Here is a 12,858-nt window from a genome sequence, read left to right as displayed (position 1 = left end):
GAAAACGCAGCTTAATGATTGGATACAAGGGGAAAGAGACAAACTGTTGTCAGAAAACTTTGTAAAAAAGTAAAAATACAAATTTTGTTCGTAATTTTGTATTAACCCTGTAAAAACGTCTAAAAATTAAAAAAAAATCATGACTTTTGGCGTTTTCCAGCAACTAGCAGAAAAATCCGCTGCAAAAAATGTTCAGACAGCTGTACATTAGGGGAGAGTGGGGTAAGTTGTTACAGGGGCGGGTTGTTACAACGCGAATAACTTCGGCAATGTTTTCATGAAACCGCTGGAATTACGCATGTCGATTGGTACATCCGGGACGGCCAGCGCGACAAAATTTGGTTAAATTTGTGCGGGTATTCGCTGACTTCTCAAATTTTGCTATTTTGAGGTGTCTAAAGTAAATTTTTGGACTTAAGCTAAATCGACTCTCCTAAAGCACACAATTTAAAAAATTCTATCATGCAAGTTTTTTTGTCAAGTGATATGTTAGTAACTTGTAAAAGAATAAAGTTGCAAACTTTAGCTAATTTTAAGTTCAGATTGGTTTAAGTTGCACCATGCTGGTGGGGTGAGTTGTTACAAGGTGTCCCACATCTGGAACAATGATTAACATATGGGCCTGAGAAAGGTAATACTTAACTTTTGTAAATAAATAATGTGCTTAAAATGTTGTTTGGTGACAATATGTTGTTATTGCAAGCTCTTTACTTTCTAAAAAGTTAATTATGTGTGTAAAATCCAGGTTTTGGACCAAGTTTGAAAACTTACTACTATATCGAGGACAAGAAACTGTAAGGAATATAGGATGTCATTCATTCCATGGTTAAAGTTATGTCAAAAGTTGAAGTTTGTGAATTCATTGACATAAAGTACTTTAAAAATGAATTTGATTGTAAACTGTGTTGTGTTTGTTCTATAAACCCTTTGATCTGTTTTGTTATTTTAATAAACAACATGATTTGTGACATACAATGATACTTGATATTACAATACTCACACTGTACATGCAAGCTTGTGATGTGACTTCTATTTTATGAAATAAACTTAAATGTTGGTGCAAAACAAAATACTTGATATTGCTACCATTCCAAAAAGTTTACTTTTGGACTCTAAACAACTGTTTTGTTCACTTTAGAAACAAAGATGTCACCAATTTAGCAAATTTGGATTGGAATTTCTGAATCGTGATGAACAAAATTGTATAAATTGATTATAACTCAAAATAAATAGTTAAGATGAGTAAAAGTGGTTTTATTATATTTATGTTACAAAACACACAATAAAAGAAATAAAAATTGTCACATTTGTGGATGTGGAAACCTCCCTAAAGTACTGTAACAACTCACCCCCACCATGGGGTGAGTTGTTACAACAGAGCATCAACCAGAAAACATGAAATATTTTTTTTTACAAGTACCAATTTATTTTGTTGGTAACATGTTTACTAGACTTGGGGGCATATCAAACTCCATACAAAAAATCAGGATGATCTGAATAATAATTCAACCCCAAAATTGCAGCGAAACAAATTTTGTAACAACCCACCCCACTCTCCCCTACTACGAGAAGACAATCAAAGAGGTGAGTGTAGCCTAAACAGATTTTACTGCAGGTTGATAAATCAAACTGGATGTAACAACCTCTTTAGGTGTGCCTCACAACGTTTGTTGAACATCATGATCTAATAAAAGAGCACGTCCGCGTACAGGAACAAGCTTTAGAAATGTTTAAATCGGAATCATCTAACCAGCGCTTGTACAACTGCAAAGATTTGAAAGCAGAAGTTCTAACAGCTTTATTTGCCAGTTACAGAATAATAGATGATGAAAATGAATTCAAACGGGTAAAAAGTGTTTTTGTAGATTGGTCAATTCAATCAAAATACTTCTATTCTTTAAAAAATGACATCAAATAAACATAAAATTTAACCCAGCCATGACTATAACAATAACAATTTTTAATAAAATGTAAATCATTATTTTTAGAACCAAACTAAGCAACAGATAATAAAAATGAACTAGTGAAGATCTTCTCAGAACAAATTCATGCGGTAAGATATTCGAGCATACAACTTCTTTCATTTTTGGCCATCGTATGTTTTCGACATTATACTCTTTACAGCTGGTTTTAATTGGACATGGGCTAAGTCACACCGCGCCGTCAAAAGGCCCAAACACAAATCTAGCAATAAAAAACAGTTTTTCGGCCAACATTTTGTAAACCTTTGCAACACTTAAACAGTGGCAAGTGTACGAAATGATATCACGTGCTGTCGGCAATTAAAGCAACCAGTTAACAAAGCGACTTTATATTTTACCAAATTATAGGAGAGTAAATGTACTTGCCAACATTCTTAAGAAAATTTCCTACAATACGATTTTATTCCATGTGTGAAACACAAATGTTATGTTTTAAGGTTAAATGGTGGCGAATATGAAAAACTTATGATGTGAAGTTTTTCACGGATAAAAAATGTATACATTTTAATTGCATTGGTCTATATATAGCCTATTATTTAACAAGCACTGCACATATTATTAGTGTGTATTTCATAGAAAGTACAAGAGTACGTTGATGGTAAAACCCTTTCCGTAATATATGAGCATGCGAAAGATGAGGCGATGGCCGAATTCGACGAAAAGGATCCAAAAACGTTGCCTGAAGTTTCACAAAATCAAAAAAGTGAACTAGTAGCTGAAATGACGGAAAAGTATAACCATGCACTTGTTGTCAACGAAAAGAAGAAGGTACAACTTCGCTGAGTTAATATTAATTGTTTTTGTGCAAAAGGATGTTTTTCTAGGAAGAATTTGAAAACAAAGCAAAGGACTGCGCGCACTTGGCCTGTAAACAACTTAAAGATGCACTGAGTGAGGTGATTGCGAAAACTTTAAATTGACTGTATTTTTCCGAACCCGTCAAAAAAATCTAAAGTGTTTTTAAGGACGACATTGTATCCCTGGATGAAAATGAAATGATTTTAAAGGGGGACAGGGAAATGGCTCGGGTTTCACAAACTTTTAACATGAACACACGAGAAATTCCTCACAGCATCCTAAATCCAATATCAACAGACCTAATGGAAAAACTCGGGGCGTTGGTCTCAGAAAAGAAAGAAGAACATGCCGTATATCAGGTACAAAACACTACTCATTTATTCCAAACTTTTTGGCAAAAACGTGTTTCGGTTGTTAGGACTTTTCAAGAGTCTACGGGGAATCAGCAATTACTCAGGCCGTTGCTTATATGCGGATAGAAATCATACAGGTAATATATTTTACAATTGATTTGGAATAAACGTTGGGGCCAATTTAATCCCATTTTCTTTAGCGGTTAAACCAAAGTGACAGAAAAGAGTGATATTAACTTTCCTTACTGTTTGAATAAGTACAGAAGTACAGAAAGTACAGATAAAGACCTTATGATCAGATAAAGACCTTATGATCATCCATTTTGATTTTGAAAAATCGTTTCGCACTCATTTTTGAAATAGATGAAGGGAAAGAAAGTTGGTAGAACGGAAGCACAGGCGAAACTAGCAGATATCATGGAGAAGTCAATGGACGCATTTCAGAAACAAATAGCAAACTGTCGCGTATCCAATAAACTTCAATACGAATACGCGGTAAAAAGACAAATGCTTGATATTAAACTGCGCTTCTTACGGGAAATGGAAGAAAACGAGGTAATTGGAAATAAATTTCCTAAAAATACCAACCAATTGTAATAGTTAAGATTTTAGCGTGAAAACAACAGTCATTTTTTTCACAAGAATAACAAAAGCATGCAACTTTATAATTAAAATATCACAGTAAAACCCTTGCATGGCTTAAACAAAATTATTTAGATTCCGGTAGATGAAAATATATTCTTACCTTAATCTTTGTTATATCGCCATGTGTTTGCCAGTTCTACTTTCTTATTTTCTCCATTTCGTTAGATTTTAACTGGCTTGGTTAAGTCACCTTGTCACAGGTTTGTTTCCTTTTAGCAGGTGTCGGTGGTGGCAACTACCTGTTTCAATGCATGTTGTTTCGCCACGTTGAGCGTAGGCCTACCGTTCTTTTTCAAAAAAAAGATCTTATGATGTCCGGCGAAATATATATTTCTCTACGCACAACTGACTAATTCTTTTCAAACCAAGGGTTTTACTGTTTATAGTTACGAAACCTAAAAGTGGCCACTTTAAGCCCTGCTGTTCATGCTTTACAGATAATGTTCTGTTAAAACAAATTGTTTGTTTGTTTTTATGCTAAGGAGCACCAGGAAAGAATGGTAAACTCGAAAATTTCGGAATGGAGAGGGCAATACGCCATCGAAGCAAATAAAGTGAGCATAGGCTAAACAACTTTAAATTGTCCAAATTAGCGTTTTTCGCCCATACATAAAAATAATACAAAATAGAGAGTTTACTTATGCTATACAAACACGAACATTAACGCAACTAGCAGCATCATTACCACACGCATTAAGTTAACTTTATGAAACTATTTCTTGAGAATAAACTTACAGCACTATTAAACATTCAATGCACTGTAACACGGTCGGCTACCTCGTGTAAAACGTATGGCAAACGACAAAAGACACGACAATCACCACGTCACAAGTAATATAAATCGACGTTGACACGATTCACGGAATTTTGAACACAAAAAGCAGAAAAAAATTAGTTTAGTTGTTCAATGGTTAGGCTACATATAGCTCGGTCACAATTGTTGCAACTTTAGTAAAATTGTCCACGACAAGTTTGATAGGAAAGAATTGACTTCGTGCATTGTGATTAATTATTTTGTGTATTTTTTTTCTTGCACAGGCGATATATGAAAAATGGACGAAGTACGGCAAACGAGCAGAACTACGTAGAATTAACGATGTGCTCGAGAAAAAATACACCGCCCAATTAAAAGAAATCAGCGAAGACCCTGAGAACGAATTGAAGCTGTTAAGAGTGCTAAGACAAGAGTATACTTTATTACAAGAAAAACTCGACACGTGCAAATTGCAATAAGTTTTGTAAAACATGTAACATCATTTAATTTCCACCGGTGTGCAAAGCACGAAATAATTGGACAATTATAATTTGTCAGGAAACTATTGTTTGTATGTTTTTAATGCATGCACATTCTCTAGAATTTTCATCCTATCTTTGTATAAATTGTTTTAAGTTACTTTTTCCAATTGTATTCGGATTTGCAATGATAGTAGTAAACTATGATTTTAGTTGTTGTTTGCAGTGTTGTTGTGCAGCAATAAATGTATTTTCGTAAAAATAAATAATTTATCCTGTTAAGTGTCGACGAATTATAAATTTATAAATCGCTAAGTGGCGCTAGATAAAATGCAACCCGCATACAACACGCGATATAAAACCAGTTGACCGAATAGTTTGACCTCCTTACTTTTGGACAGACTTATAATAACCGCGTTGGTCAATAGTTGCTCCAATAAAAAGTGTTACAAACAACACAGCTGGACTTAATTAAGTTAGTCCAAGAAACATATTTCTTGAACAATTGTAGTGTTAGTAACCGTTCATTATCGTAGTGGCTATTTGCTTGTTGATACAATTTTACAATAAAATCCTTTTATGTAATTCAGTCGGGCTTTTTTATGCTGTGATTTGTATTTTCCTGCCACTTTTTCGCCTATATTTGTAGCCGATTCGTCACGCCGGTTTCGGTTATCGCAAAGCGATGAATTACGTCACGTCTGGGAAAATCGAAAAGTTTGCGTCGTGTCAGATTTCTTGTCGGATTAAACCCTAGATTGTCAGGTTTCAAAGTACACGACTGGTACCAGTCGTTTACAAAAAATGTACCAAATGCATTGAAATACTCATTTGTTCATCGACAGAAAGAATGTTTTAGTTTTTCATAGCGGTATAGCAGAAGACAGATGGCCTGGTGCAAAACAATATGAGTGTTGTTTTATTAGAACGCACCAAATGGGGCTTGTAAAATCAACAGCATACGGTGTCCAGTGTAGAAGCGTTTAGAAGACTAGAGCAGATTGTTTATGTGCTCGTTCGTTCACGACCGAAGAACAAACCCGGCAGCCGCCCGTAACTTATTTATGTACGCGACAGGACAGGGTGAATTGTACACCGCAGTATTTGGCGAACAAACTGAAGCAACACTAAGATTAACAGATAGTAACCTACAATTGTTATGATATCTGTTGTTCTAGCATTAGCGAGTTATCAGCTGTGGAGTATTTTGCTCCAATACGTTGATTACTGGACTTTTGTTTGGTGTCAACATACACCGGCAGTTATCTTTAATAGATACAGTGTGCGAATCGACAAGTTTGAGGCAGAGAAAGGAATGAAGATAAGGTCAAGTGTGAACGTGAAGTGAAAGGCTCGAACGCATAAAAACCTTGACGTTTTACGGCATTGTGTTAAAACACAATAGCACCGACTTGGTTCGTGCGTTAAGTTAAAAATACGATTCGCGTCACATTCAATTGCATGAAGCCGACATTTAGACAGTTCAAGTTAAGTGTTCAAGAGCCGTCATTTAGCCCTGCTGCGAGTAGTTCAATTGTAAGGTAGCCTTATTGTCGTTTCCCAACAGACACTTCAGCGTAAAGTTTTGCCTGTGTCAGTATGCAGAGTGTGTTTGCTTTGTTCCCACTCTACAGACGCTTATATCTAACCGAGTCCTATGTTTGTTGTTGCATATCGATAAGCAGTCATGTGTGTATGTGCGTAACACAAAAAGTACCAACTACCAACTGACATAGTGTATGAAGTTTCAAGAAGGTAAACACGGAACGCCAGTTCAGTTGCAGTGCGGTTCTTCGCTTTTTAGTATACCCGAGTTTGAAAGCACTACCTGGAACGAGAACAATACACGTCGGCGAAGAGGTATGAATAATAACAGGCCATAAACTAGAAAGCACTGATCCATAAACTAGAGCAAATTTGTAAAGTAGGCTACTTCAGCCACACCTTGTTGCACGCAGGCCAAAGCAGTGTTGGTTCTAAATTAAGTTTTTTTGCGTAAACTATTAAATACATTGTCGATCGGTTTGCGTATAGAGAGGGCGGGTGACGTGGCCTTCCGGTTCCACCTCCATTTATCGCGTTTGACTGTTGTTATCGCAGGTGACTCATCACACCAGAACGCACGGGAAAGCAGTGCAATACGCAGGCAGCAGCGCTGTGTCATCCGACCTACAGCACAGATGCCGTGTAGTGCAGATGTACGACAGTCATATGGAAGTGCGGAAACGCTTCGAGTAAGTCACTTGTTGTGCAAATACAAGCGAGGCAAGTGCTGGTTTACCAACGTACGTCTGTCACTTTAGATTTCCTCGCACAAACAGAGCGACCGGACCAGAGGGGATATTGTCGAAACTCCTAAATCATCTCTGAAGCCTGTCCGGCCGACGTAAGTATTCAGGCTGTTAATGTGGAGATTGTGTGTGTAATTGAGGCTGTTTAGAAAATATATGTGCCTCTTAACTGCTAGAGGATCATTTTAGAATCATGTGATTGCTAGAAAGCGCGTTAAAGAATTCATGAAACTCTTCACACTTGTGGTAACAAAAAATCACGACTTTGGCATATTTCCATTGAGCGCTATTGGAGAACCTCCAAATGTGCCACAGCGCTTTAATGCGACAAAACACCAACAAAACGTGTTAACTATCGTTGAACTACGAAGTTCCCGAGAATTTAGCTGAAAGTTACTGACTGTGGTATATCCGCTCTTTGTTGCGATGTAAAGTTGACAACTTTGGACAACGTGAATCACGATAAAAACGCGCACAGTTTGCAACAGGCCTACACGTCGGAGTTATGACGATTGGAGTTGAAATGCGTTCGTGTCTGACGCCTCCAATGTCTGCTTTGTAGAAGTAACTGACGTAACCAATCAATAACCCTGGTCCAAACGGGCTCAAAATGACGTTGATAACAACACGAATTCGGGCTACCGCACAACAGTACTTCACATTTTCGCGAATTTTAGAAACTAAAATCGTGATTTTTATTGGAAGGACATAAATTTTCGCGTGTCTGTCGGTTGTGGGATTTCGCCGTGAAATATAACCTGTCCATTAATATTTCATTGTGCACGTGTCATATGGCATTTCCACAGAATGGAAGCTGTTGATTGTTAAAACGATGACATTGATTTTTACTGACGTATTGGTAGCTGTTAATATAGCTCTATTGAACGGAATGTAGACTGAAGCGGACAACTAAAAAGCTATTAGATAGATGAAGTCGAATGTGGACGCAGCTAATTGCACAACAAAACTAAATCATTAGTCTGCACTGCATGAAAAATTCACCAAACGTGTGTTTTTAACTGACCACAGATCGATTAACATCATTTCGAGCAAGCAACTTCACGGGGTTCATGCAAGGAACGATGAAGACCATGTAACAGACAAAACTTCATTGGATTATGCAATGTCAACAAAACAACATAATAACGTAGGAGGAGATTTAGGCCACGTTGACGCCCTCTCAAATGGCAAAAAAAACGTTAATTCGGCCCAAGAAGAGAATCAGCAGCATGTTTCACAAAGTGATAGTCGAGTTATGAAAGAACGCAGCTATAAGCACGGTGGCTCTTTAAAAACTGTTGACGAAGAAGAGGATCCGTCTCAGACCTCCACGCGAAGTAAACCAATGACGCGCTCGTTTTCCTCGTTCGATATTCCCAATGCTGAGAGCAACAGAATGAAACGGCGCGGAAGAGGATCGCTGCAAATGGCTTTCTCACAAACCGTTAAACTCTTCAAAACTGTGTAAGTAATCAACTTTAAAATGTGGTTGTCTTAATAAATTGTCATTTTTATAGTAAGATAAGTAAGATTTGTTGTGTTTGAGGATGTAGCACGCGATAAATATGTATCAAAAATTTTTTTGTGATAGACGCCATGGATCCAAAAGCAGTCCTAGCACGCCAATACGATCGTCTCCAAGTCTAACGAAATGGGACGACACTACCTCATGGGCGGGAAGTTCGACCTCTGACAAAAACGACGCACACAAGGAGAGCTTTTACAAATCGTACGAAGACCTTGCCATTGCGCAATCACCTCTCAGTCCGCGTGACTCCCCAGATGGCATAACCACCCTGAACAACTCCACGAGCTACGGTGGTGACGTATGGAGGGACGTAAGCAGCTCCGGCGGAGTGGTGCGAATTTCAGGCACCGACGTATCACTGCACATCAACGCCTGTGAAAAATGCGCGGAGTGTTCATGTAATGGTTTACAGTCAAATTCAAAGCTTCGGGAGAGAGCCGGAAGTCTAAGCGGCGCCAGATTGGAAAATAAGCGAAATTCCTCCAATAAAAAGAGAAACGCTTCCTCTTCGTCCTATACCGGTTCCACCTTTTCTTCCAGCGTTCGGGATTTTACTTGTCCGGGGCCGGATGACTTTGACGGGCGAATCGTGTTAGGGTTAGAGGATCCACCCGACACAAAGACTCTTGCGGGAGCGGATTTCAAGGATGGCTGCAAAGTCGAACCTCAACAAATTGCTCATGCGGGGCCCGCTGTAAGAATGGATTTTGTAGACTCTAAAATGTGCCAACACGAAGCCACCCTTCAACTCAGCACGAATCTTAAAATTTCGCCGGGTTTTATTGACGAAGTAGGTAGCCTAAAGCAAGCAGTTGGTATACTTTAAGAACACAAATTAGTTTCTGTCTAAAAAGAGTATTGAATATTTTAAGATTTGTTGTTTTTGTGTTAGTTTCAGACCAACGGTGACAAATCAATGCAGGCTTTTGTTATGACCTGTTTACAAAGTAACTCGCTCGATGGACCTTTTTGTGAAGTAAAGGCCTGCTTCCAGTTCGGAGATACTCTTCAGGCTACTCTTGATTTAGGCAACGAGCAGCAAAATACCAACGGTAAGTGTGCAATAGTGTCAACGTTGAACAGAAATTCGCAGTTCAATTAATTTTTACTTTTTTGCAGATAGTTTCACCCTTTACGTTGTACCAGTGATGAAAGTGTGTTTTCATTATGCGTTATCGGACCTAATCGGTTTGAAGACTCTCGGTGTGGGTGTGTACGGACCTAAGCACATTGATTTTGAATCGATTTGCTGCGTTTCCATTTCCCCAACAGGCTTTGTTCCACCCTTTCTGACTGTGACACACGGAACAAAAAAGTAAGTTGGCTGTTCATGTAGTATGTATCACAGTTTAGGCTACTGCGCTTGCATCACACTTTATCAACAAAACCTAGATAAGGCATGCTTAAACACGTTGTATAAAAGGTGTAACAAATGATGTTCAAAACATTTGTTAAGTTCGTAGAAATTCATCAATACGGCAATACACAGGTTAAATCTACTTCGGTGGAACAGTTTCAAGATGCCAATGCAATTAGTCCAAGGTTTTGGCATCGAAGTGCAGACGCCGCAGTTGTCTTCCTTATCGGTGGACACAAGTGGCTGGAACTGCACTATATCGACTGAAGACATAAACACTGCCGTCCGAATCAACCACAATTTTGTAATACGGATTACGGACAACGACCCAACCCCGGTATCTCCCAAGTCAAAGTTTGGACTCACGTTAATGCTGACAGGCAATGAGGACCGACGGGAAAGGAAGGTCAAGTTGGACCCGCCAGCGTTAAGAGATAACAACCTGTCGCCGTACAAAGCAATTACCCGGTTCAACAAAGCAGGACTTTCCGTCAAGCATGCTCACTTAGCTCATTGTGATTTTGTTCGCCAATGGCACTTGCTACAGCTGGTTGACAAATCCATGTTGAAGGGTCGTTCTGTCCCAGGTTCCGCGAGACGTTTGTGCCCTCTGCGTTTGGCTATAACGCAACGACGTAGCGACAAATGGAGGTGGGTTTATACGGCATGCCTTATGTTTAACTAATATCAATTGTATTAAATGTCAAAAAGGGCCCTTGTTTTATCTCACGTAATGTAGCTTACTTTTGCTGACTCTATAACTTTAATTGTTTTACAGGCAAGGAATACCAAGCCCTCACATGTTAAGTTACGACCAGGCTGATTATCTTGTGGTGATCAGCGATAAAACGCTCGTCATAAACGACAGGGAGAAATCGTTCGAATGCCTTCTTGCATACGCGAAACATAAATCAGGTTAGAATAGTATTAAATGTTGTATGTGGGAAAACATCCGCATAAAAGTGGCTTTAGTGGTAATTACCTATACTTTACAGGACTTGTTCAAACCAACCACGTGCGCCACATCGCTTTTGACGAATTTTACGACTGGAACAAAGCGAGGCCGTCCGTGAAGAGCGTTGTGGAGGCTGTCACCGAACCACGTAAATGCAAATCATTAATTTGATTTGAGCCTAAAAGGAACAATGCTTTTTGTGTGTCTAAAGTTTCGGTTAAAAAAATGACTGCGATTCCATCGACATCGATGTTTACGCTCCAAATACATAATTCTTTTGGTCCTATTATCCACCATTCAAACATAATAGCCAAAGCTGTCAGCACATAGATGAACAGAAGGTGTGAAGTACGTTTTTTTTATCCGCAGTGCAACATTTCAACTTTTCCTTTCCGCGAATACAAAAGAAATTGCTCGAGAGGGACATCGCGTGGCAGCCCGTAATGGAATCAATTCAGTATGGCCGATCGTTTGTGCTAAAAGCAGTAAGCGCTGAAATCGCATCCTCGACTAAGATCAATATGTTGGCTCACTTTTTTTCAAAATACAAGGTATTTTTAAACGTAACTGTTTTTAGCTTTTTTTACTGTCAACAGAGAAAAGATAGGCCGCCATAAAATATTTTTTTAGCAAACACTATTATAAGGGTTTCCGTTTTAAAATACTGTTTGTTTGTTTTCGCCAGGAGTACTGTTCATCTGGACCTCGCCTAAAATCACCCTGTCAGGAAATCATAAAAGCACTTCTATATGCTGAAGAATACGAGCTTGTCAATGAGCTGGTTATCGACGGTTGTCTCTTCTCAGTTGCCTTGGCAATCGCCAACCGTTGGTCGGCTTTAGCACAGAAGCTTGGATATGGAAACAATACAGTTGGAGACATAACAAAACAGTCAAAAGCTGACAAATTGGTATGGCCGTGTACCGTTATTTTAATGCAGCTAAATGTATGTCATGTGTGATGAAACTAATCGGGTAAACGTACAATCAAACCGCCTATACCAGTGGTTCCCAAACTGTGGGCCATGGCCCAGTAGTGGGCCACCAAGACATTTTCAATGGGCCACAGAGCCATTTGAATAGATTCTACTGTTTTGTAATACTGTAGATGTTATGCGCTTTGTTTTGAAAAACGTAATTTTTGCAAAGAATTCTGAATTTTGTAGCTAAATTTCAGGAGCATGTATCTCATTTAAAATAAATTGCTGGAAAATTTCGCCTGTTTTTGAGTTATTTTTTTGTTTGTGCCCAAATTTACAGCACGTGGTGGGCCACGAATCGCTATTAAATAGACATTTGGGCCACAGACCAAAAAAGTTTGGGAACCCCTGGCCTATACTAAGTTGTAAAAACTGCTCAGGTAGGCTACTTGTTTTCATCACTAATATGCTTGGTGTGTTGTATAGGACCCCTGGAAAGGAGCCTGGAGATTTTTGACAACTTGGAAAAACGACCATCCCGACAACTACCTTGCCCTCATTCGACTATACTCCGCTTTGGATGAAATGAACGATTTTCCGAAAAAAGTTGTGTCTTGCGTGACGGCTTCGATTCTTTTAGTGTCGTCAGTTGATGTTTTACGTTGCTACGACACCCGGCTCTAGTCCAGTGTATTCCGCCACGATACACAATTCTATGCACTTACGATTTCTTTGTTTTCGCAATAAACTTATATCTCAACAATGAGATGTCTCAAAACAAGCGGTATGTCAAAAGG

At 38.7% G+C, this 12,858-nt stretch overlaps 2 protein-coding genes across 4 annotated transcripts; both read left to right on the top strand.

Annotated features, from left to right (window-relative positions):
- Positions 1 to 214: 214 nt before the first annotated feature.
- LOC145225110 (uncharacterized) lies at positions 215 to 5,578 on the top strand. 3 transcript variants are annotated; one of them, XM_080091754.1, is made up of 12 exons: positions 215 to 631; positions 746 to 872; positions 1,139 to 1,584; positions 1,652 to 1,846; positions 1,989 to 2,053; positions 2,559 to 2,750; positions 2,807 to 2,878; positions 2,948 to 3,139; positions 3,199 to 3,270; positions 3,497 to 3,688; positions 4,261 to 4,332; positions 4,817 to 5,578. In XM_080091754.1, exons 6-12 carry the CDS (start codon positions 2,625 to 2,627, stop codon positions 5,009 to 5,011), a joined length of 921 nt encoding a protein of 306 aa, XP_079947880.1. In that variant the 5' UTR covers positions 215 to 631; positions 746 to 872; positions 1,139 to 1,584; positions 1,652 to 1,846; positions 1,989 to 2,053; positions 2,559 to 2,624; the 3' UTR covers positions 5,012 to 5,578. The 3 variants fall into 3 exon arrangements, with proteins under 3 accessions (XP_079947880.1, XP_079947879.1, XP_079947881.1); XM_080091753.1 differs by having other exon boundaries at positions 746 to 1,584; XM_080091755.1 differs by lacking the exon at positions 3,497 to 3,688 and having other exon boundaries at positions 746 to 1,584.
- An 806-nt stretch (positions 5,579 to 6,384) lies between these two features.
- LOC145225106 (SH3 domain-binding protein 4-like) lies at positions 6,385 to 12,824 on the top strand. The gene is made up of 13 exons (XM_080091746.1): positions 6,385 to 6,871; positions 7,112 to 7,245; positions 7,315 to 7,397; positions 8,332 to 8,766; positions 8,894 to 9,620; positions 9,723 to 9,882; positions 9,950 to 10,145; positions 10,320 to 10,838; positions 10,966 to 11,102; positions 11,183 to 11,290; positions 11,512 to 11,693; positions 11,828 to 12,052; positions 12,548 to 12,824. Exons 1-13 carry the CDS (start codon positions 6,751 to 6,753, stop codon positions 12,743 to 12,745), a joined length of 3,225 nt encoding a protein of 1,074 aa, XP_079947872.1. The 5' UTR covers positions 6,385 to 6,750; the 3' UTR covers positions 12,746 to 12,824.
- The last annotated feature ends 34 nt before the right edge of the window (positions 12,825 to 12,858 follow it).

This window comes from Phallusia mammillata, chromosome 4, assembly GCF_965637545.1.
Source record: "Phallusia mammillata chromosome 4, kaPhaMamm4.hap1.1, whole genome shotgun sequence".
NCBI lineage: Eukaryota > Metazoa > Chordata > Ascidiacea > Phlebobranchia > Ascidiidae > Phallusia > Phallusia mammillata.
This window is presented reverse-complemented; position numbering and strand designations above follow the sequence as displayed.

Bases quoted from the DNA above. Each gene is read 5' to 3' on its own strand.
- LOC145225110 (XM_080091754.1), top strand. From the start codon at position 2,625: ATGGCCGAATTCGACGAAAAGGATCCAAAAACGTTGCCTGAAGTTTCA. The intron at 3,689-4,260 runs GTAATTGGAAAT...TTTTATGCTAAG, and splicing joins GGGAAATGGAAGAAAACGAG to GAGCACCAGGAAAGAATGGT. The intron at 4,333-4,816 runs GTGAGCATAGGC...TTTCTTGCACAG, and splicing joins ACGCCATCGAAGCAAATAAA to GCGATATATGAAAAATGGAC.
- LOC145225106 (XM_080091746.1), top strand. From the start codon at position 6,751: ATGAAGTTTCAAGAAGGTAAACACGGAACGCCAGTTCAGTTGCAGTGC. The intron at 6,872-7,111 runs GTATGAATAATA...TTGTTATCGCAG, and splicing joins CAATACACGTCGGCGAAGAG to GTGACTCATCACACCAGAAC. The intron at 11,694-11,827 runs GTATTTTTAAAC...TGTTTTCGCCAG, and splicing joins ACTTTTTTTCAAAATACAAG to GAGTACTGTTCATCTGGACC.